This window comes from Thyridium curvatum, assembly GCF_004353045.1.
Source record: "Thyridium curvatum strain D216 chromosome Unknown NODE_36_length_377547_cov_81.061009, whole genome shotgun sequence".
Classification (NCBI taxonomy): Eukaryota; Fungi; Ascomycota; class Sordariomycetes; order Thyridiales; family Thyridiaceae; genus Thyridium; species Thyridium curvatum.
The window spans coordinates 176774-196210 of NW_022156791.1; the positions used below are offsets into that span (position 1 = coordinate 176774).

General features: G+C 54.0%; 8 protein-coding genes across 8 annotated transcripts; all 8 read right to left on the reverse strand.

Moving 5' to 3' along the window:
- Positions 1–1168: 1168 nt before the first annotated feature.
- On the reverse strand, positions 1169–3085 carry E0L32_006399 (uncharacterized protein; the record flags this gene model as incomplete). The annotated part of the gene is made up of 3 exons (XM_031141028.1): positions 1169–2682; positions 2746–2887; positions 2978–3085. 3 exons carry the CDS (start codon positions 3083–3085, stop codon positions 1169–1171), a joined length of 1764 nt encoding a protein of 587 aa, XP_030994910.1.
- Positions 3086–4542: 1457 nt separating this feature from the next.
- E0L32_006400 (uncharacterized protein) lies at positions 4543–6516 on the reverse strand (the record flags this gene model as incomplete). Its single annotated transcript, XM_031141029.1, has 5 exons — positions 4543–4575; positions 4625–4785; positions 4827–5328; positions 5383–6086; positions 6246–6516. 5 exons carry the CDS (start codon positions 6514–6516, stop codon positions 4543–4545), a joined length of 1671 nt encoding a protein of 556 aa, XP_030994911.1.
- A 2419-nt stretch (positions 6517–8935) lies between these two features.
- On the reverse strand, positions 8936–10039 carry E0L32_006401 (uncharacterized protein; the record flags this gene model as incomplete). Its single annotated transcript, XM_031141030.1, has 3 exons — positions 8936–9689; positions 9842–9894; positions 9965–10039. The coding sequence occupies 3 exons, from the start codon at positions 10037–10039 to the stop codon at positions 8936–8938; spliced, it is 882 nt and encodes a 293-aa protein (XP_030994912.1).
- Positions 10040–11421: 1382 nt separating this feature from the next.
- E0L32_006402 (uncharacterized protein) lies at positions 11422–12486 on the reverse strand (the record flags this gene model as incomplete). Its single annotated transcript, XM_031141031.1, has 1 exon — positions 11422–12486. One exon carries the CDS (start codon positions 12484–12486, stop codon positions 11422–11424), a length of 1065 nt encoding a protein of 354 aa, XP_030994913.1.
- Positions 12487–13647: 1161 nt separating this feature from the next.
- On the reverse strand, positions 13648–14656 carry E0L32_006403 (uncharacterized protein; the record flags this gene model as incomplete). The annotated part of the gene is made up of 3 exons (XM_031141032.1): positions 13648–13678; positions 13752–14312; positions 14505–14656. The coding sequence occupies 3 exons, from the start codon at positions 14654–14656 to the stop codon at positions 13648–13650; spliced, it is 744 nt and encodes a 247-aa protein (XP_030994914.1).
- A 261-nt stretch (positions 14657–14917) lies between these two features.
- E0L32_006404 (uncharacterized protein) lies at positions 14918–15163 on the reverse strand (the record flags this gene model as incomplete). Its single annotated transcript, XM_031141033.1, has 1 exon — positions 14918–15163. One exon carries the CDS (start codon positions 15161–15163, stop codon positions 14918–14920), a length of 246 nt encoding a protein of 81 aa, XP_030994915.1.
- Positions 15164–15426: 263 nt separating this feature from the next.
- Positions 15427–16206, reverse strand: E0L32_006405 (uncharacterized protein; the record flags this gene model as incomplete). Its single annotated transcript, XM_031141034.1, has 2 exons — positions 15427–15889; positions 16028–16206. The coding sequence occupies 2 exons, from the start codon at positions 16204–16206 to the stop codon at positions 15427–15429; spliced, it is 642 nt and encodes a 213-aa protein (XP_030994916.1).
- A 665-nt stretch (positions 16207–16871) lies between these two features.
- Positions 16872–17987, reverse strand: E0L32_006406 (uncharacterized protein; the record flags this gene model as incomplete). Its single annotated transcript, XM_031141036.1, has 2 exons — positions 16872–17343; positions 17836–17987. 2 exons carry the CDS (start codon positions 17985–17987, stop codon positions 16872–16874), a joined length of 624 nt encoding a protein of 207 aa, XP_030994917.1.
- Between the last annotated feature and the right edge of the window lie 1450 nt (positions 17988–19437).

Below are 19437 nucleotides of genomic sequence, written 5' to 3' on the forward strand. Positions count from 1 at the left end.
CCAACCTCAACCTACCTAATAAACTGGCGGACTGGGTCTCGGTCTAGGAGGTCCTCTTTTTTCTTCTTACGTACCTCGAGGCTGTGTCTAGCAAGGACCGAGGGAGAGGAAGATTGAAGGGAGGGTGGTTGGAATAAAGCTTGATCGTCACAGATTAGAATTCAAAGGGGAGCGATCGGGTGGGAGGGCTAATTTTTATGTGGTAATTGGAGAAACTTGCCCGTTGAATACCACAGTTCGAGAAGATGGTCTGCAGAATGTCGCAAAAACAAGAGTAAGGTAGGTAAGGTAGGTCGGCAGGCCAAGAAGGAGAGGGGGGAGGGGGGAAATGGAGGGGGGGATCCCAAACAATGCGACGGAGCCCAAGCAACGCAAATAAATCGAACCCCACCATTCATCCATCACATCACCCTATCACCTACCTAGGTCGGTAGGTACCTGTTGTCCCGTTGTCAGTGAGACAGCGCTTCAGGATAACGAGTGCTCCTCCGTAATACACACAGATGGACTAGGCACGTACAACATACTTGTAAGTACATAGTTACAGGTAGGTATGCTTGCAAGACTACGATGTTTCTATTGTAACGAGTGGGTGCCTCCATGCTCCCGCGACAAGGCAGATTCGTCATCGTGGTGGCCGGTATTCTCTCTCCCCAGGCAGACAGATAGTTATCTCCATGTTGATGACATGTGTGCCTCATGCTGGGACTGCTTCATCTCGCTGCCTCGATAGCTCCAGTCCAGCCACGCGAGCATACCCAAACCACCACAGGCATCAACAATTCACACACACACAAAGATGCATCCTGCTTTCCTCCTTCTGTTCAATCATTCTTCTTCTCTGTCTCTCTAACTTGATCGTGGCAGTAGTATACAAGAGCGCCCAGCCCATGCATGCTGTACAGGGGAATAAACGCAAAAGAAGCTATAAACACAGAGCCGCGGAGGAGGTTAGAGGGGAGATTAGAGTACATGTACATGGGCCATATGGCTTCCCACCTTTTTTCGGTAGCAAAACGAAAAAGAAAAAAAGAACTCCAGACCCAGATGCCCTTTCCTAGTCCAGACAAATGCGGTGATACATCAAGAAACACTTCGTCTCTTTCTTTCTTTCTCCCTCTCAACTGTTCGCTCGTTCACTCATCCCATCCGAGGCAGGCAGGCAGCCTTACATCATGCCGCCCATGCCGCCCATACCACCCATGCCGCCCATGCCACCAGGCATGCCGCCAGGGCCCTTCTCCTCAGGGGCCTCGACGATGGCGACCTCGGTGGTGCCGAGCAGAGAGGCGACACCGCTGGCATCAATCAGACCGGTGCGGACAACCTTGAGAGGGTCGAGGATACCGGCAGCAATCATGTCGACGTACTCGCCCTTGGAGCTATCAAAGCCCTTGTTGAAGTCGCTGGCGTACTCGTCGGTCAGCTTGCCGACAATGACAGAGCCCTCCAGGCCGGCGTTCTCGACAATGGTGCGAGCGGGGCGCGTGATGGCGTTCTTGACGATGCTGACGCCGAGCTGCTGGTCAAAGTTGGCAGGCTTGACGTTGTTGAGAGCCTGAGCAGAGGCCTTGAGCAGGGCAGTACCGCCACCGGGCAGGATACCCTCCTCAACGGCGGCGCGGGTGGCGTTGAGCGCATCCACGAAGCGGTCCTTCTTCTCACCGACCTCGACCTCGGAAGAGCCGCCGACCTTGATGACGGCAACACCGCCGGAAAGCTTGGCGAGACGCTCCTGGAGCTTCTCCTTCTCGTACTCGGAGGTCGTAGGGTCGTTCATGACGCCACGGATCTGCTCGCAGCGCTGGGCAATGGCGTCCTTGGAGCCCTCGCCGTTCAGGATGATGGTGTCCTCCTTGGTGATGGTGATGGAGCCGGTAGAGCCGAGCATGTCGACGGTGGCCTTCTCCAGCTTGACGTCGAGCTCGTCGGTGAAGACGGTACCGTTGCTGAGAACAGCAAGATCGCCGAGGATGGACTTGCGGTTGTCACCGAAGCCGGGAGCCTTGACGGCCGCGACCTGGAGCTGACCACGGAGCTTGTTGAGAATGCAGACCGCGAGAGCCTCGCCCTCGATGTCCTCGGCAATGATGACAAGGGGTCGGCGGAGCTGGGTCGACATCTCGAGCGCGGGAATAATGTCCTGGACGGCAGAGATCTTCTTCTCGGACAGCAGGAGAAGGGGCTTCTCAAACTCAACCTTCTGGGACTTGGTGTCGGTGATGAAGTAAGGCGAGACGAAGCCGCGGTCGAAGCGCATACCCTCGGTCACCTCGAGCTCGTCGCTCAGAGTCTTGCCCTCCTTGACAGTAATGACACCCTCCTTGCCGACCTTCTCCATGGCGTTGGCAATGAGCTTGCCGACGTGGGTATCGCTGTTGGCGCTGATGGTGGCGACCTGGGCAATCTCCTCGCTGGTAGTAATGTCACGCTTGTGCGTCTGGAGGAACTCGACGACGGCATCGACGGCAGCCTGGATACCGCGGCGGAGGTCCATGGGGTTGCAGCCAGCAGCAACGTTCTTGACGGTCTCGGAGAAGATGGCACGGGCCAGCACGGTGGCGGTGGTGGTTCCATCACCAGCAGTCTCGTTGGTCTTGGAGGCGACGTCCTGGAGGAGCTTGGCACCGAGGTTCTCGAACTTGTCCTTCAGGGTGATGGCCCTTGCGACGGTGACACCATCTGCATGCCGTTTGTCAGCAAGACCGATCGCTAAACTTGAGGATCAGGGGCTGATCCGCTTACCCTTGGTGATCTTGGGAGAGCCATAGCTGGACTCAATCAGAACGTTGCGGCCCTTGGGACCCAGAGTCGTTGCGACGGCCTTGGCCAGGGTTTCGACACCGGCCAGGAGGGCGGCGCGGCCCTCAACACCGAACTTCAGCTCCTGTGCATGACAATCGAATTAGCAACAGCGATCCAGCGGCGAGAGCAAAGGCAGCAATGCCCATCATCAACTGCCAATTGCTTTGCATACCTTGTGAGCGAAGCGAAGCTGCTGGGAGAGACCGGCGCCGGGACGGAACTTGTTGGCAGCAGCGGATGAGAGCGAAGCCCTCGCGCGGCTTGTCAATGCGCGTTGCATTTTGTGAGATGTGTGGGGGGTTTATGAAGAGGAAAGGAAGCAAACAACGGGATCGTAGGTAACAATGGCTCGTTGGAGAACCTCCCAAGGATCTCTAAGACTGCGCTTGGATGGTGAAAGGGAATGGGACAGAGAGAGAGTAGAAGTCTGGATGGATGACCAAGGAGAAAAGTTTCGCAAAGGAGAGCGGCGATTTGGAGAAGCTTCTCTCCGGGTAGAAAAATTGTCTGGCCCCGGTTGCTGCTGCCCCAGCCAGCGAGAGCCAGAGCCGGAAGCTCCATGCGCACTAGACTTTTTCAGGCAAGGTGTTGATTCCGACGGCTTTCCACCCATTTCTGTGGGGGGAAGGTTCTAACTGGTTCGCTGCTTCCAGTGCTTTTCCCTCGGCTGTCCAAGGCTTGCAAAGGCCCAGCGGCGGCACGGACCAGCGCCTCCAAGCTCACTACAAGCCATCCAATTGCAGGCCGTCTGATTGGCCTCTGGTCAACGACACGCATTGATGTAGGGGGGCCTCATCACACGAGAGAGACACAGAGAGGGTGAACGAATTGTCGACGAAGAAGAATGCCATTCGCAAAACCATGCGAGAATATCTAGAAGCCTTTGATAGAGGAGCCTAGCTAGAAGTACAGGATGCCTTCTTTTTTCCCTAGCCATCCCAGCTCCAACCCCCTGACCTTTGAGCCTCTCCTGATCCTCATTACCCCAGCTCCAATCCGAGCGCTCTCACCAGGTCGAGAGAGCATTGAGAGAAAGAAGAGCTATCCGCCGTCCGCGATCCCTCCTGGTACCAGTGGGCAGATGATCATAAGAGCTGAAATGAAACAAACCGATACTGTGCTGGGGCGAGCTAGCCAGCACAAGGGCCCGACCATGCTATTGTCTTGGTAGGCAACCGCAAAAGAAGAAGCTGAAAGGAAGCCCCTGCATGCAGAGCATGCCATGCCATAGAAAGCTCCCCTCAGCGAGACGAACTCTGAGGAAGCGATGACGCAAACGAGAAAACGTAACAAGGTACCATGATGCGGTACCGGGATGCTGGTAGAAGTACAAGGAAGACTGGTGCAAGGATGTGTTGATCTCCAGTATGGAGCGACCAGTAGAAATAAGGATGAAAAGCCAGTCAGGAAAAGACAGTGGGCAAGCCATCTGGCTGGATACATCTCATATCCATCTTTGTCCCAGCTGCCAAAGGAACGAGTGTGAAGCTTGTTGTCCATCATCGAGAAAGGGTGAGAGCCAGGCCAAGGCACTGACCAGCCAGCCAGCCTTTGGTGATGAAAGGAGTTCAAGATGCAAGAAATTAAGTCGCAAAAAATTGGTCCCGAGAAGTTCGAGATGTGAAACGAGAGAAACTACAAGACACTAGTCGCCAACTCGACAAGAAGCAATTTACTGCTTCCTCAGCGGATTGCTGTCTCCGGGTCCTGATCTCAACCTTAAGGTCCGTAACCAACCTACGGGGTCGATGCATGGTCAGCTATGTTCTCCTATCCTATTTCAAGTGCTGAGTGTAGGTCAATGAGCGGATTGACTTACCCATTGGTTCGGGACAGACGGGACTTCCATGTAATCCTCAGTCGAAGCAAATCCCACCGGCTCATAATGGAAGGACGCGAAATCACCTTGGCCCAGCTTGGCGCCCTGGTGACCGTCGAGAGTTCCATCCGTGCTCAGCTGGTTGGGACCGAAACCGTGATCTTGCAGGTTGGGATAAAAACCGAATGAAAGTTGCTGAAACGCCGGCCAAAGGGGGCCATGTTCATGTTGGGACCCTGCGTATTTGGAAAGTACTGAGGCATGTGGGGCGACTGGGCGAGGTAGGGAGACTGCGGAACCTGAGAGACCTGGCGAGAGCGCTGGGCTCGGGCCGTGAGAGGAGATTGAGAGTACTGGCGGGCCAGTCCACGCGGAGTGTGCTCGGGGGTTTGGGCGGCTTCGAGGGCCCGAGGGGTTTCAGGGACGGGGGCTGCCTGGATGCCGCGAACAGAACCAGGAGAAGAGGTCTCCGACTTGATCTTGAGCTCCTCCTGCTCGACTCCACCAATCTCGCCCGAGTGGCTCTGGTAGCCGCCAGTGTAATCACCAGCATATCCCTCATCCTGTTCATCATCGTACTGAGCCGAATCGTCTTGCTCGTAGCCGTCATCGTAGCCATCTTCATCATCACCGAGACCACTGTCACCAGAGCCGGCGTTGCCATCATGACCGTTCTCATCGTCTTCATCCGCATCGTAATTGCCCTAACATTTGTTTAGTAACTTGGCATGTCTTCTCACTGGATGCGTATGACTGACCTCGCTGGAGGAAGGGTACGAGGCTGGATGACCCTTGTCCTCGGAGTCCGAGTCTCCCTGGCTGCTGCTGATCTCCTGAGCGTCGGCATCAGCATCGGTCATTGGCTCCTCGTCCTGATCAGAAGGACTGGGATCACGGTAGCTGAAGGTGGACCTGGCACGCGACGATCGGCGGCGGCTGGTGGTCGATTTGGTGGCCGAAGGGTCGTAATCTGCGTCACCGTCGAGATCAGCAGGATCAGGAGACTCGGTCTTGATGACGGCCTTGGACTTGGTCGTCTTCTTCTTGCCCTTGCCCTGGCCCTGGCGACCAAGGCCCTCTCCTCCCTGCTGCTTCCGCTTGACCGAGCCCGGAATGGTTGTATCGTCAAAGGTGTCCGGGATGTTGAACCTGCGGTCATCCATGGGCTCGTTGAAGGGGACGGGCCGAGTGGTGACGCAATCCTGGCCCTCCATGTTGGCACGTACATAGCCTCGAATGGAAGGGTCAACTCTGACGCGCGAGCCAGGCTTCTGGCAGATAGGAGGAACAAGATGGCCTTCGGCCACGAGAGTGTGGCGCAGACGGTTCATATGCTGAAGAACAGCGCCGCCAGACGATCCAGGGTGGAGCCGATGAGAGATGGCATCCCACGGAAGCTCGATCTTGTGTCGAGAGCACTCATACTGGATATGCAGAAGAAGCTTCTCTGCCATGCGGGGTCCTATGGTGGTGTCAGTGAACAAGAGATTGAAAGGAATGCAAGCCAGAACAAAGAGATGATATTTTTTATCAGTGAATGGGATGAACACATCGTAGCAGAGGGCATCGGCCAAGTAACAAGGAGAACAGAAAGGTAAAACACAAGGCAATCAAAACTCACGGGTCCAGGTAATCAAATTGCGGCCCTCCTGGCGGCCATTGCGACCGCGATCCTCAGGGAGAGGAGGCAAATGCGAGTGGTTCCAGTTCTTCTTGGCGCTGCTCCTCTTGCGAGTCGAAGCCTTTGAAGCCGGAGTACCCGGGGTTGGAGGAGACTTGGGGCTTCCACGAACCGAAGCGACGGAAGTGGAGCGGGAGCTTTTCTCATGGCGCTCAAGAGCGCTCTTTGACCCCTTCTTGGAGGAGCCTTGGGGCTGTTTGGCGGATCCCATGTTGAAAGTCTCGAAGGAAAGATGGATGGGAGCTAGCGACAACTTCGGAAGGGGTCTGTATTTCCGAGACGGACCAGCTGTTTCTTGTAGATGTTCAGTGGTAATTGACAGTGAGCCAATCTCTTCTCTTTTTGAAAGACGAGATCCTGTCTGTTCTTACTTGGTCAGCCCACCGCTATCAGGGCGCGCTTGGAGATCAGACCTGCTGGCAGATAGGGGAGTCTTCATCATGGAAATATCTCAAGAAAGATGGACTTCTTCTGGAGGCAAGCTATTTGCAAAATGGGCCCCAAAAATACAAATGCTACCAACTCAGGCCACGACCGTAGCATCGCACTGCACCCAGGAAGACGAGCTGCCGAAAGGGATGACAGGAGATGAACTCCCCAGGCCAAGTGATGAATAAATGCATTTCACTTACCACGAGATAGATGTGCGATCAAGCACAGTAGGCCGAGGATGAAAGCTCGGACAAGGACGAGAGTCGTTCTTGCAATCCTGGAAGGGGATCAAGGAGGGCGAGGCAGGCTGAGGAAGGTATGTTCCTTGGCAAAAGGAGTCTTGGGCTCAAGGGCACGACAACGGCCAATAGATGGAGAAGAATGAGACAGAAGGCCAGTGGCCTTATGAAATACTATGGGAGATGGAAAGTGTGGAGAGGGAAATAAATGGCGAGTGGCTAGATGGATTGGGGCGGGCAGATCGAAGCTGAGAAGGCTCGGGGAGATCAGCAGATTCGGAAAGATCTTGCCTTTTCAGCAGCCGAAAACTCCAGAGACTCGATGAGACCCGGGAGAGCTCTTTTGCAGAGAAGGCAGGAATCTTCGACAAGAAATTGTGGAGAGCAGGGTGTGTGAAGGTGTTGATGGGAGAAGCGTGGGAAGGGGAAGGTGGGTGGGTGTTGTAGATTGGTGGGGAGAAAAAAGGTCGAGTCCGTCTTGAGAAAGAAAACGTCGCGTTGATAACGCCTTGAATGGCTTCAAGCACTGGCCAACAGTTCCTTTTTGAGGATTTCTTTGTGGGGAGGCCAGGGCTTAGGGCCTGGGGAGAGGTTGGGCGTTCAGCCTGAGGCGGGAAAGTGAATTGAGATCTGAGTTGGAGGAGTAGGTGATTGTTCGGCAGTGAAGGGAAATGTCCTCGGGCGGCTGGCAGCACGTAAGTAAACAAGCTCTGATCTACAGCTACTTCAGGCCTCATACAGCCCCAGTGCTCTTGCAGCGACGGAGAGATAGTTGAGCTGCCTCCTCGTTGCTCGACCGACCCTTGAGACTCTAGCACTGCGAAGGCCCTGGAGGCCGGGCAGTCAAGTCAATGGGCACCTTGATGATAGCGGTATTCGTGATTTGTTTGGAAATGTGCCTTTGAGCTTCGGGACGACGATGTTGCGAAGCAATATCAGACTTAACTATCCATCCGGCATGCCTCCTTGGCAGCCTTGCTGACCACTTTCCTCACCCCTGACTCGAGTAGCAAGACTAAAGTGACATAACAATGATAACTATCAGTAGATCATAGTATATACCACCTATCACAGATAATTTCATCGAACTCCGATCTCTACGTCTGCGGGAGCCGGGTAGAGCTGCCTATGGTGGAAAGAACCAAAGTTGATGTTGACTGATGCGACGGGCTGATCCGATGCCAGCCGCATGCACACATCTCTGTTTTGGAACGAACTAATGACTGAATAGGCTGACTGGCATTGGCCGAGCAATGGATGATAAAGCAACACTACAATGCTATCAGGACGCTCATATTGACCGGATAGGCTGTCACCAGCCCTGCATCGTGGGAGGAGTTTACTTTGACAGAGCATCCTCCTGGCCCATCGCCACTAGTAAAGGGCTTCTGTGCTCTTATGTACATCACGGGCACGATACCAGGCAATCTTGGGCGAGCAAGGCGTGACCTTGGTTACTATACCGAGTTGTGCAATCCGTATCTATAGTCCGACTTAACTAGTAAACAGCTCCATCTCGTGCTTCGTTACACCTGTTGACTAGGTCTGATAGCTCGAGAAATTACGATCGAATTGCTCAGGACACAACGGATCACATGATGACGAATGTCAGAAAAGTTAGTTAGATATTTCTGTGCTATTCTTCCGGAAGTTTTCGTATTTCTCCTCCGTCGTAGGCTGACTCAGTCTCAAGGCTAGTCATCAATGATAGTTTCGCCGAAAGAGCCAAGCCTACTCAAGATAATGCATAATGCAATTCCAAGTCACACAACAGCAGCAACGTTCCACTGATTTTTTTTTTGATCATGCCTTGCAGTCCATAAAATCCAGCTCCATGCCAGACCATCACGCAACGAGCAGTAAAGCAATAATACCAGGACCAATCTAAGTCGTCTATTAGTTAGTGATGCGGCGAGAGAGAAAAACTCCCCGTTGGAAAGCATACCTCAACGTTGCATCTCAAGACGACTTCCACTGGTTCTCCGTCTTGGGGACGACGTGATAGAACGGGTAGACGGACGGCTGTGCAGAGTTATACCAGTCGACCATGGGTGGAAGCGCGTAGCCCGCGAAGGGCTCAGATGGCGTAGTCGTCCTCAGAGTAAGCGGGGGCTGCGACATGGGGAAACCGTAGTTAGTATGGTGCTCGCATGAGTGCTGCAGCATCGGCTGCGGCGGCGGGGTCGGTTGCTGGGCGGCCGACGAGACGGCCTGGCCGGGGCAGGATGCGGCGGTGGCATTCTCGACGGGTCTCTTTTGTGTCTCGTAAACGAGCAGGACGTCATCATCCGCGTCGTTACCGGCGGACTGGCCGCTGCTACCTTCTTTGGGCGCCGAAGTAGGCGTGGGAACGGCAGGCGATTCTCCCGGTGCCAAGGCCGCCCCCGCCGCCGCCGAAAGAGCAAGGTAGGGTCTATAGTCTGGAATAGTCGCAAGCGAGGACATGGACGCACCGTTCAGCCGAGCACCAGCAGATTTGGCCTCAGCCTTGACGCCCTTCTCGACCTTGAGGTCTTCTTCGTCATCCTTGGGAGCGGTGATCTCGTCGTCGGCCGCGACAACGGCCGTAGTCGCGCCGGTCTTGCGCTTCTTGCGGGCCGAGCCGGGACCAGGGGTGCTCGGAGCCGAGGCTGGAGTGGAGCGACCGCCGTTGCCTCCGGGGGTGGAGTTGGTGATGCCGTGAGCTTTCATGAGTCGCTCGTAGCGCTTGGCTCTGTTTGGTGCGAAGTTTTCAGTTTCTCATTCATATTAATCGGTATGGCATGAAAAGTCGCTCGCTCCAAACCAGGGAATGCGCGTTTCCCACGTGAATCAACATCGTGATTGTGGTCTCCTGAATGAAGACAAGAAGAAGGAAATACTCACGCGGCGCCCTTCGAGACAATACCGAGCTCATCGGCAACGCCCTGAAAGTCGATCTGCGGCCTACAGTCAGTGGATGCTGTCAAGCTGGCCTGATTAGAACCGACTAGATCCAGCTGCACACACCTTTCCAGGAGATGTCGTGTTCCGGATACACGAGATCAGGAACTTAAATTGGCTCTCGATGGTCTGGTTCGACATGTTTGCGGTCTTTTTGGCAAAGATGGACTGGAAGGTAAGATAGATTTGTATGTCTGCTGAGAGGATGGTCAACACAAGCTCAGAAAATGGTGGGACGATAAATATTTGGGAAATACTATGTGAGAAGCACACGGAGGAAAACAAAACGTCGCGTCGAAGCGATGAGGCGATTCACTTACGGAAGTGGGTGGCGAGTAATGAGGACGAAGAGACGGAAATGAAGTCGAGCTGAGCAGTCACGATGGCCAGTGAATGCTTGAAGAAAATAAGAGGGGAAGAAATGACAGGAGAGGAGAGGAGAGTTGCCTGGAGATAGGGCCCAATGCGGTCAATGCTCGATATTGAACGCTCAGGGATTTGGTCTGACGGGGCTGCCGGAGCTGGTGAAGTAGATGAGTGACCATGGGGATAGCCCGTCGTTGGATGTGTCAACTGTCTGCTTGACTCAACACGTCAAGCAAAAAAAATCGATCTGGTCAGGGAAAGTCAGGCAAGCAGATCCAGGACAGGATGGTGGCTGAATTTATCTCTGCAACAGAGATAACACCGGGTAAGGAAGGGGGTTCAAGGACAGTCATCAAACCGTATTTTTATTGTTGTCTTCTGAAGCAGGTCTTTCAGGCTGATGTGAGTATGCTGATGTACACAAAGCCTCCAAGGCAGCCTGTGTCTGCTGCCATAATTGTCTATAGTCTGGGCCCAGACTACCAGTGTCTTCACAGCCCTTTTCTATCAAAGGCCCTTTAGACTGTCGCAATCCTGATGAAAGACTTGCAGAAAGTATGTCTTTGATCATTTTTGTCAATCCTGTGTTGCCGAGAAACTTTGCAAACATGCCCCCAGGGAAATGATGCACTTACAGTGCAAAGAACTCCTTGCCACCTAGTCCTGTCCATGGCTTGGATGTATGGCAGTGGTATCATTCCAAACAGGAGGCTGGTGTTGATACTAGAAATGGAGTTACCGGCAGATAGCAGAGAGAATCAGATCTCGCCCAAGGGCTCTCCAGCAGTTGGGTGCGCCTGATACGACGACTCGGCTTGATGAGGATGGTCGAGAATGCACGGTGACATTTTTGATGACAATCAGGGTTCCAGGTCATGGTATAATCATCGAGTCAATTCCTATCGGACGAGTGCGTGTATGTCTCATCTTCTCAACCTTCCACCGGGACTATTTTGGGATCGAAGAGCAACTGTAGCAAAGATCCGAGGTAGTCGCGGTCTGCAACGACCTCATCAACCTCTCTGCTCCCAATGAGCATCAAAAACACTCCATGATCCCAAGTAGTCTTGACAGAGCCCCCCCCCCAAAAAAAAAAGAAATCCATCCATCAACGATACTGCCCTCTGGGGTAGAGTGCAGGTGACTGAGAATACCGTCTAAACCACATCATACTCGTCCTCAGACTTCTCGACCGAGGGGATGACTTTCTCGGAACCGGTGCTCTGCTCATCATCGGCAAGGTCCTCATTCGAGCCACCAGCAAGACCAGCGACAGAGTCGGCAGGGCCCTTGCTGTTGTTGGCAAGGTTGGGGAACAGCGGACCTTCCAGCAGAGCGAGGTCGCTTCGCTCGTCGAGATCATCCCGGTCGTCCTGGAGTTTGGCGCGCTTGTGAGGCGGGGCTCTAGCCTTGGGTTCGAGGACGAAATCGTCATCTGCATCAGAAGAGGCGGATTGGTCGGCGTCGGCATAGTTGACAGCCTTCGCAGCAGCAGCACGAGGGGTGCGCTTGATCGGAAGCGGAGTGCGGCCGACCCGCAGAGGAGGACGCTTGTTCGGCAGAGGAGTACGGCCATTGGGCAAGCGAGTACGGACGGCGACGTTGGGGGATGAAGCATCAGCCTCCTCTCCGGTCTCGGGCTCCTGGAAATGGACATGAGCGCCAGCCTTGGCCTCCTCTTGATCAGAAGGCGTATCGGCGCCATCACTGTCCTCAACCTCATCGAAGCTGCGCTTCTTGCCCTTGGAGGCCTTTGCACCAGCAGTCTGGGCCTTGCCGCCTTTGGCCCTGGTGGAGGAAGCAACGGGGCCGCGGGGCCAGTTGAACTTGATGGCCATGACGCGGTACTTCTCCATCGCCTGCTTCTTGTCCTTGCAGCCATAGTCGACGGCGACCTGCTCCCAGTTGGCGTCCGGGCGGCCCGACATGGCGTCGAAGACGGCCTTGACGAAGCGGGCATCGCCGACGGTCGGCTGGGCAGGCTTCTCGGGAGCATCTTTGCCCTGCCAGCCGTACTTGATGGACATGACGCGGAACTTCTCCTGGGCTTGCTTCGCGTTCTTGTAGCCGATTGCGGTAGCGACCTGACCCCAGTCGCTGTCAGGCTTGCCGGGCATGTTATCCATGACGGACTTGATGAATTTGAGGTCCTTCGCGTTGAAGGGGAAGTGGTCAGAGTCGGCGGAAGCGCTGCCGCCTTTCTTCTGGGACTTGCCAGGCATGTTGAAGAAGTCGTCAGCTTCTTTTGACGCTGGTCAGTATTCTTGTGCACAGAGTCATTCGACGAAGAGACGTACCTAGCAATGGGTCTTTCACTAAGTTGAGTTGTCTTTGTAGTGGCCGAGGCCCTTTGACTGCGCGATGGAGAGTGAGTGAACTTGTTCACACGAGTAAGGGTGAGCTGGCGAGCCGGGAATTCGATAGTGACAGAGGGAGGGGGAAGGGGATGATTTACCACCTATTCAACGCGAACGTGAACGCGAGGTGAGCGAGCGGCGAGAGAGAAAGAATCTGAGATGCGTTTAAATTTGCAGAAGAGCAGGAGTCTTCGCTCTGGAATAAGCCCAGGAGAAAAAGGGCTTGGAAAACAGCAGCGAGGAGGCCTTTGGAGCAGGGAGGTCCAAAAAGCTGGAGGTGGACAGGGTGAGGTTGGGAGAAGGGTGGGAAGAAAGGTCAGTTGTGGTGAAGGGCTGGACCGAGCGCTCTGCTTGAAAATAAATGCAATCTGATCGGATTTCTTTTGGAGGACATCTGCTCAGATCAACCGAAATGGAACCCTGCTAACAGAAAGGAGTAGAACGGGAACCCTGACTTAGAACCTTCCTCGCTCATCACTGACCTCCTCGCTGGTTTCAAACAAGATATACATGCAAAGGAGCAGATCTCCATATGTGCTATGCTCCCCAACTTCAACACCTTTTCGAAATTTACACGATCACCACGGCAGTGCGTGGCAAAGCCGTAAAATATTAACAGTCTTAACGGTCACGTCGTTGATAGTAATGCAGTCACAGTCTACGGGCATGATATGTCAAGTGGATGTACCATCCGAGTTTCTCATTCAAGTTCCTAGCCGAGACAAACGTCCATAATCCTTCCTAATCGCAAATGAATCCGGGTATCAGCAATGGGCAGTACTGAAAGAGGCTCCGAAGGAACCTCGACTACCGTGAGAAGAGCTCCAAAAGAGAGCCGAAAATGTCAAGGGCGACCGAGTAACAATCATCCACCAAGTCCGACCGAACCATGTATCCCTCCACAAAAGTCCAAGCGATCCAGGAAAAGAAAAAGAAGAGAACTCAAGAGTTCCGTCCACCCCATTCCCAGCTACCTAGATTGTATGGTGTAATTCAGGCCGTCGGTTGTGATGCCCGAGCAAGAGATTAGATCTCAAGCTCATCGATGTTCTCAGCGCTAAGCAGGAGAGGTGATTAGTATCGTGAGCCCGATCTGGGATGACCAGAGAGAAACAAAAGGACCGACTTACGGGTAGCGATCATTGTCACCGGCCTCGGTCTTGACCTTCTTCTGGTCGGGACCAGCCTCGTCATCGTCCTCATCCTCCTGGGGAGCAGGATCGACGTTCTTGCGCTTGCGGCCAGAGGCAGCCTTGCCGGTGCCAGGGGTCTTGCGAGGGGTTCGAGGGGTCTTGGGGGTCTTGGGTGTCTTCGGAGTGCCGACAGCACCGGCCTCGCCACCGGCGCCCTCCTTGCGGCGGAGCTTCTGAAGATGCTGACTATGAGATGAGGAGAAGGTTAGCATCGGCCAATGCCTGTTTGTCCTTTTGTAAAAAGGGAAAAAGGTAGAAAAGGTATTTGGGTCAGGGAGTTGGTGTTCCAGTGAAATCTGGACGGAAATCAACATGAAAGGAACGTGGGGTGAATACGTGACAGCCCTGAGGGTATATTCATATCCCATGGCCGAGGTCTTGTCGACGACCTCCTTCATCTGGTCGCCGGAGCAGACCTCGTAAAATGCTGCGAGGAGGTCGCAGTGGGTTTCCTCGTCCCAGGTCTGGAGCTTTCGACCTTGAGAAGCCATGGTGGTGCTGGTGATATGGAGATGAGAGTGCGATGAAAACAAGGGGTGAGTGATTTGGGGTGGATGTGGCTGTTGATGGAAGACTGAGATGAAGAAAGATGTGTGTGTTTGAGGAATCAGGGAAAAGAGCGCTCGAGCTACCACTCGGTGTTTAAAAACCCGAGCAAGGATGAAAAAAAAATGAAAAAGGGAAACATACGTCGCAGCACTAGCTGTGTAGGTATAACCACGTGTATGGGTTTGATCAATGATTTGTTTCCATTGATCGGTGCTCGGTGGCATGACCGCGAGGACCGCAAGAAGCAGGTCGGATCGCGTCTTATCGTCCCAGGTTGTAGTGGAAGGAGGCATTGCAGATTTGGTATGGACGTGTGATGATGATTGAGCAACGCAAACTCGAAGCCTCGGAGAAGAGAATATTGATGTGAGAAATGAAAAAGGAAGAGAGGTGTGAAGCAGGGCTGGTAAAACTTGAGTTTGGGGTACTGAACGTGGTGGAAATGGTGGGAAAAAGTGAACGATCTTTTCAAGAGTTTGCAGCAGGTGAAGTGAGCCTGAGGTGAATCGTATCTGCTCGCAAACAGATTGGCAAGAAAACAAGGAAATCTGAAGTTAATGAAGAGGGAAAATTCCCAGACGAAAAACTAGACCGTCTTGCACTCGCAACACCAAGGGGAGAAGGATGGCTCGCAGAATGACGCGCAGAGCGTACCGAATCGCATCCCAGGTGGTTTCGTGGCCTTTGGCCTTCATGAGCTCCTCAACCTCGACCTGCTCATCTTTGTTGAGGGGCTTCATGGTGAAGTAGATCATAACGAGATCAGCGTAGGTCTGGGTGTCGTCCCAGCGAGCGACCATCTTGGCTATCGTCGCAGATCGATCGTGGAGTCAGGAAATGGAGTGGTTGTGGATGATACACTGGTCTACCAGCGATGCGACACGGACGTGTTGAATTTTTTTGAAGGTGGGGAGAAGGGGAAGGGAAGAAAATTTTGGGAGGAAAGCAGATGGGATAGGGGTTGAGGGCTCGGGAGAAGAAGATCGAGGGCCGTCGCTCGATTGCGTGGGAGAAAGGGGTTGGGAGCTCTCGGCCATAGAGGGGAGTCACTTGATATCGCCCTCTAGCCAGCGTGGATTTTGCTAGAACTGCAGCGACCTTGGTGTCGACGACCAAGCCGACTAGGCCAGTCATAGGTGGACTCGGCCGGAAACCCAGCAGGCAGGTAAGGTGACTCGCAGAGAAGCTCGAGAACAAGAGGGCGTAAGGCATACCGGATTGCGTTCCACACAACATCGTGGCCCTTTTGCTGCATGAGGTTGACGATCTCATCCTTCTTCTCCCGGGAGAGATCAGTCGGAGCGAGAACTAGGAACATCGCCCAGAGTAGATCAGATACAGCGTCTGCATCCCACTTGACAGGCATCTTGACGGTCGATGGACGAGTGATTGCTGCGTGCAGGTGATTTGCGAGTGTGGTTGGGTGAATGATTGTTGCGATGGCAAACCGATGGAATGAGGGGAACGGGAAGCGTTCAAGGGGGGATCGTGGCTTGGGACAGCAGAGGCAGAAAGAAGGGAAAGGACTGAGAGGTATGAGTAGCAACTGCCACCCGGAGAGGAGAGAAGAGAAGAGCGGCTTCAAAAAGTGATGGGGAAAGTGATTGGGATTTGCGAAGGAGAAGATGGAACAATAAGCAAGGAACACATAGTGCAAGACATACCGGACAGATTCCCAGGTGAAGATAGGCTCCTCACTATCCCCATTCAGGGCCGCCAAGATGGTTTCCTTGTGCGCCACGAGGGTTCCGCCGGACTCAGCGAAGGCATTCGCAAGACCCTCAGCAAGCCTAGCATGGGCATCGCCATCCCATTTTTTAGCGACTCGCTCCTGTCGAGGCATGCTTGAGGTTCGGGATGCTTGGCCGAGTATCGATTGGTCTGAGCGAGACAGAGAGACAAATCCAGGACAAATGACGGCCAATGCTCGACGTGTGTACAGTGATGAGATGGATGCACACGGGTGGTGTGGTTGTTGTCGTGGTTGTTGTTGCGTTGATGAAGGCGAGGATGAGATAGTTGCCAGGCTTGAGAAAGGCGGGAGTCAACGCGACTGGTTGAAGAACGCGTAGTGCAAGAGGAACGCGTTGCGTTCGGCTCAACAATGAAAAAAAGTGATTTGCTATCTGAGAATACCTTTTGGAGTCTAACACATCTGTCGACCCTGATAACGCACGCCCCTTTAGAACCCTAAGTCAATCCCCGCAACAACCAACTCCAGGAACAGGACAAGACAGAAAGGGGTTATATTTTACCAAAACACTAAGGAAAGGGGGCCGACAAAACCATACCAAATGAAGCAGACAGGAATCTTAATAGACAATGGTTGCTTCTGTATCCATGACGGTCTATTCCTCCTCCTCTCCAGCATGAAGAGCAGGCCCTCAAGGCCATCTCATTGTTTGTTCCAGCCCTTTTCATGCATCACCTCCATAGTTGAACCTGTGTTTGGACATGCTGTCAGTGCTTTGGCCGAGGATGACCTGCGAAGGCTGGCGGCTTGAAAACTTACTCCTGGCCATACTGATCCACGGACGATTGATTCTGGTGGTCGGTCAGGCTGTTTAAGATGGCATCATCCTCCAATGACGGGTCCGTGTTGTCGTCTAAACGCTGTCTTTTGGCGGCCTGCTCCTCGAGCTCATCGCCCTGTTCGAGCCCGAGGGCATCAGGGACCCCCAGGTGTACCGGCTGTGGTAAAGGCTCACCAGGACCCATTGGGGCAGGAGGGGCTGGGGGTAGTGACTGAAGCTGCTGAAGCTGCTGAGGGTCCTGAGGCTTCTGGGGTGTCTGTCCAGGGGCAGTGGCATCGCCAGCGACCGGGGCAGGAGGCTGTTTTCGAGGCCGACCTCGACCGGGACCCGGCCTCCGAGTGATGGGGTTCAGGGTAGGGTCAAGCTGCTTCGAATTTCCATCGCCCGAGGTGCCATTGGAAGTGTCTACCTTGTTTTGAGCCCTCCTCAAGCCTTGGAAATGTTGACTAGCCATTGCGTTAGTGCCAAGTTGTGAGCAGCCCGCCCCCGGGATAGGAGGAGTGATGGTGCTGATCCGGCAGAACATGCGCAGAGGAGTTGGTCCATTGCGAGATAGGCTTCACCCTAGATGACTACCATCGAGGTGGGGAAGAGTCTGCAGAGCTTGCCCAGGACTCCTGAGGCAGTCGCCAATGGCTGGGCCTTTCATGCCATCACGCGTGATAGTCCAACACAGGGTTCGTCACATGAGCACGATGAGTTGGGCATTGGAGGTGGATGTCAGGTACAGTGAGACAAGCGCGGACTAGCTGTGACAACGGGAAGAAGAACCAAGCTGTGGAAGATATGGCAGGCAAGGCGGGGGCGTGAGGCAGGATGGCGGCAGGATATCAGCATGGGAGAAAAGGGGCAACAGAACCAGTCAGGTTGAGTAATGTAGTTAAGAGAAAAGGGCATAAGCGCAGGCCGGAGGGTGGACGAGAAAAGCGGAGGCTTACCGGCAGCCTTCATTGGTGAAGCCATAGCCCATGGACCTCATATGGTTACCGATTGTAGTCCATTCGCTCCCGCTGATGACACCAATGTTCTTGACGGAGAGAATAGTGAAGAAGAGATCCTTATCGGCACGGTCATTCCAGTTCTTGTTCATGTTTGGACCTGTCGTCGTCGTCGTCGGGCGCGGGCGGACAACAGCTGCGACAGGGTGGGGAAGTCCTGCTCCGGTCGGTGCAACTGGCACTCGTGGTCAAGCTGTCGGCAATGCTAGACCGTGAGGCTCGCTTCAATGGCAGCCAGAAGACAGGTTGGATCGCAGATGGAGTTCAGGGAACGGGGCAGTAGAGAGGTTATCACATGGAGAGCATGAACAATGAAGCCGCAAGCGGGAGGCTGGTCGCTGACGTTAGTGTGGGACCTACGATATGGTGCGACAACCGCGGGTGCGACGGGTACCGGGCAAAGAGGAGTGCCGATGTTGGTCTTAAGGGCAGAGACGAGAGGTGCTAAGGAACTAGAGGAACATTGAACGAGGCTGGACTTGCTCGAAGCAAGACCACACCACCAGTGCTGGTTGGGTTGTTTTTGGGTGGGTACTCGACTCAGGTACATAGGTACAAGTACGGACTTGCTTCAGGCTGTTTGGCGAAAGTGCGGAATTGCAGGGCGGGTAAGTAACTACCTAGGTACCTAGGTACCTCCCTACATACCAAGTCCAATTACAGCCAGCACCTTCCGTACGACAGGGTGGGACAAGGAGACAAAGAGTCGGAGACAAAGAGTCAGAGGCCCCAGGCAGCAAGGCAGCAAGTGTGACGAACCGCCCCGAGGTGGTGCCTCCCCTCTTTTTTTGGCAGGTCATGTGAATTGGTGCCAATATCGCGCGGTACTTTCGAGCACAGTGACGATGAGCCTTGGTCGGACGCGTCCCCCTCCCGATCTCGACCCCTCCCTCTCTCTCTCCTCTCCTGGCTTCTCTCCTCTCCTGACCGACTCCCGCCCACCCATGTTGAAAAGTTTGCTTACCCGGCCAGCCACCTTGTTATTTTTTGCTTTGGTGTCTTGACCCTCCCTCCCATATGATTGATGTCTGTAGTTCTCCCTCTCGTAGGTCGTCGGTATGAGTATGCGTATTGATTGGCTTGATCTTGGGCGACGTGCAACAGCGATGCTTGCCACCCATTTGGCGACACGAATTTCATCCACCTCAACCAATTTGATGTCTCCTTACTTTTGTCAGAAGCTGAACAAGTCCTCGGCCGTGCATTAGCGGCGACGTCCCGGGCCACTCTAGTCTCCAATCCCACCGTCTTTCAGACCGGTGTACGCGCCTTGTCTGACTTTTTCGCTCGAATTGGCTTTTCTCATCCCTGCTAGGATGCCATCATTTCTTTTCAAGAAGAGGGTTGGAACGCCATCTCTTGCACACTTGGCTGCCCAAAGAAGTCTAGGGCAGCAGGGAATCAATTAAACCCCCGGTCGAGTCCCGCCCTCTCCGATCAAATTCTCCCGTTTGTCCCATGCACCGGCGTATCAGGGATGTGCTGTCGTGTTCCCCAGCCCAGCCCCTCTCTTTTTTCATTCCGACGGAGCCCTCGAATGAG